The 2,572-nt window shown below is 37.0% G+C and overlaps 1 protein-coding gene across 1 annotated transcript; it reads right to left on the reverse strand.

Annotated features, from left to right (window-relative positions):
- Window positions 1-262: 262 nt before the first annotated feature.
- Window positions 263-1,810, reverse strand: LOC131018765 (uncharacterized). Its single transcript, XM_057947469.1, has 4 exons — window positions 1,626-1,810; window positions 1,023-1,548; window positions 804-859; window positions 263-659 (listed from the first exon to the last, which is right to left on the reverse strand). The coding sequence occupies exons 1-4, from the start codon at window positions 1,808-1,810 to the stop codon at window positions 263-265; spliced, it is 1,164 nt and encodes a 387-aa protein (XP_057803452.1).
- Window positions 1,811-2,572: the final 762 nt, after the last annotated feature.

A 2,572-nucleotide genomic window follows, 5' to 3' on the forward strand; every position in this document is an offset into this window, starting at 1 on the left:
ATTCATTCATTCATTTCCCCTAATTCATTCATTCATTTCCAAAAATTCATTCATAACTTTACAAAAGGAATTCCTTCATTCATTTACAAAAATTCATTCATAACTTCACAAAATTCCTTCTACACAGCTTCTGCATTCCTTCTATCACAGCTTTACATAACTTCACAAAAATTCCTTCATAACTTCTGCAGCCTTCAATCAATTCCTTCATTAATTTCTGCATTCACAAAAGGATTCCTTCTTCAAAATGTCTCATTCTACTTCACATAACTTCAGTTCTTTGAATTTGAAGTTCATGCACCATCATCTCAACCTCATCTGTGCATCCTGCATGCACTCCCAAATCCTTCATTAGTGTATCACTAATTGACAATGCTCTATTGTCAATTAGGTAGGATATGCACTCCCTAACAAATTCACTTGGAACTTGGAGATTCAGGGGAAGCATATCCTGCCTAATTAAGGCATCCTTCCCTAAATGAGGGATCTTGTATCTATTCCTCCCCTTAACTTTCAGAATTTCAACCATACAGCTTTGCAAGCTTAAAAACACTTTATTCAAAGTAGTTGGGCTTAACTCATTGAGTGAGTTAATGACAACATTCACTAGACCATCCACATTTGTAGACATTGATTCAGTTTGGAGGCTTTGTATTGCCCTGAACCACCCCATGTCATTGATGTTTGTATCTAAGGAGTTTGGTGGTTGATGCACCAAATGAATATCAAAGCCATCAGCTGAAGCTACTGCCCTGAAATCTGGGTCTGAGCCTTGAATGTGAGGCCTAGCATTATCTTGTTACATATAGATGGTTTTGCTTGCATTTGCTGGCCACTTTGCTTTAATAGCAGGAATAATCTGATTTTTAAAAAACAAGCATTCAGTACTTAAAACACATGCATAAACTCTGCCACTTTAAAAAAAATCCATACATTTCTCTTCTACATTGCATAAACTGAAATGAATTGCACATGGTACATGCTATTGTTACATTTAGAGCAGATTTCTTCACTCTATGTACCTTGTAGATTAGGCAATCTTTCACTACTTGTTTGATGATGCTTTGAATTGGTTTCCACTCCATTGTACCTACAGCCATGTTTTTACTGTTTCTTTTGGCTGGCACCAATTTATTGAATGGAAAAATTCCAATTTTTTCATCAAACAAGCATACACCATCAGCCCCAAAAACTGGCCTACATACAGCACACATAAACTTCTTGTTCTTGCATGTCCTGTGAGGTTCTATCTCTTCAGGAATCAAATAGAACTTCTGTGCACTTTTTATGATGTAGAACCATTTCCCATCAATGTGGACTGTGTTGTGCATACTTTTAAATGTCAAACTCCTAAGAATCCTGTCATATTCTAGAGCTTCTAAGGAAAACTGTAGCCTAAGCAACTTGTTTGGAGCAGTAAGATCAGGTTTTATTGCACTTGAATGAGGTATGATCAGTCCTGATTTTATCCATATACCAACAGTGCTTTTACTGCATTTAATCTCACATGCTAGCCTTTTAATGGTAGATCTTTTTGACAATTCTAAGCTAGCAATCAAATGTAAATCAAGTTCTACAAGTTTTCTCCTTGGCCTTAGCTTTTTTTTACTCAATGAACTAATTACCTCACCACTTGCTCTTTGTTTATTTGCAGCTGCCCAAATACGACTAATCGTTCGTTGGCAACAACTCCAGTTTTGCACCGCAGCATTGATCTTGCCTCTAGCTGGTTTTCCACTTTGGCTTCCTTCAAGAAAAATTGGATGATGGCAGCCTTCTCAAAGGAAAAAAGATCATTCCTTCTAGCCATCTTGGAGCTTTTTTTGATTTGTAGGAGTTGTGTAGATTCTGAAAAGTTGTTTCTGCCCTATTTATAAAGGGAGTAGCTTTTGAACAAGTGAAAAAATGTGGCAACTTTGAAAATTTCAGATTTCATAAGGGAAGCAGATTTCATTTTCATTTTCTGGCGCCATTTTTATTTTTTTGCTATGTGTTAGCCTTCAATTTCAGATTTCAATTCATGTGTTATTTGAATAAGTGTATTAGGCAGCTTTAGGTTTCATTTTGAATTTTAGTGATTACTTAATTAAATTACAGATTATTTTTGGGCCTTATGTTTTAATTAATTATGGGTAATAAAATGATAGCCCAAACCTTTCCAAACAAAGCCCAACCCATCTTGTTTTCAAGATATTTTTTCTCCATCTCCACCGCCTCACTATTCCCCCTCTTCAAATACACCTCCCCTGCACTCTCTCTCTCATTCACGCATTTCTCTCTCATTCCAACCGAAGAGAACTTCAAGAACAGCAGCCAACGATTCATCCAGCAATTTCAAACCAAGGTTTCATCTATGAACTCCATCGCCCTTTGTTCATGTTTTTGTGTGTTTATATGTTTTAGCATCATAACTGTTAAATGAATAAGGATAAAGGTGGAGTCTTGATGTAAGTTACTGAAAATCGATCTTTGAGTGTGTTGTGTTGTGTTGTGGAGTTTTGGGTGGTTCAGTCGAGTTTTGGATGTGAGTCGAGGGTGGCGGCCGTAGCTCGCTGCGGTCGCCGGAAACAGA

The sequence above is a fragment of the Salvia miltiorrhiza genome, chromosome 3 (assembly GCF_028751815.1).
Source record: "Salvia miltiorrhiza cultivar Shanhuang (shh) chromosome 3, IMPLAD_Smil_shh, whole genome shotgun sequence".
Classification (NCBI taxonomy): Eukaryota; Viridiplantae; Streptophyta; class Magnoliopsida; order Lamiales; family Lamiaceae; genus Salvia; species Salvia miltiorrhiza.

What these genes read in the sequence shown, in the direction of transcription:
- LOC131018765 (XM_057947469.1), bottom strand. Translation starts at nt 1,810, where the DNA reads ATGGCTAGAAGGAATGATCTTTTTTCCTTTGAGAAGGCTGCCATCATC. An exon ending in AACAAAGAGCAAGTGGTGAG is followed by an intron (nt 1,549 to 1,625) that starts GTAATTAGTTCA and finishes TTTGATTGCTAG; the next exon opens with CTTAGAATTGTCAAAAAGAT. An exon ending in AAGATTGCCTAATCTACAAG is followed by an intron (nt 860 to 1,022) that starts GTACATAGAGTG and finishes TTTAAAAATCAG; the next exon opens with ATTATTCCTGCTATTAAAGC.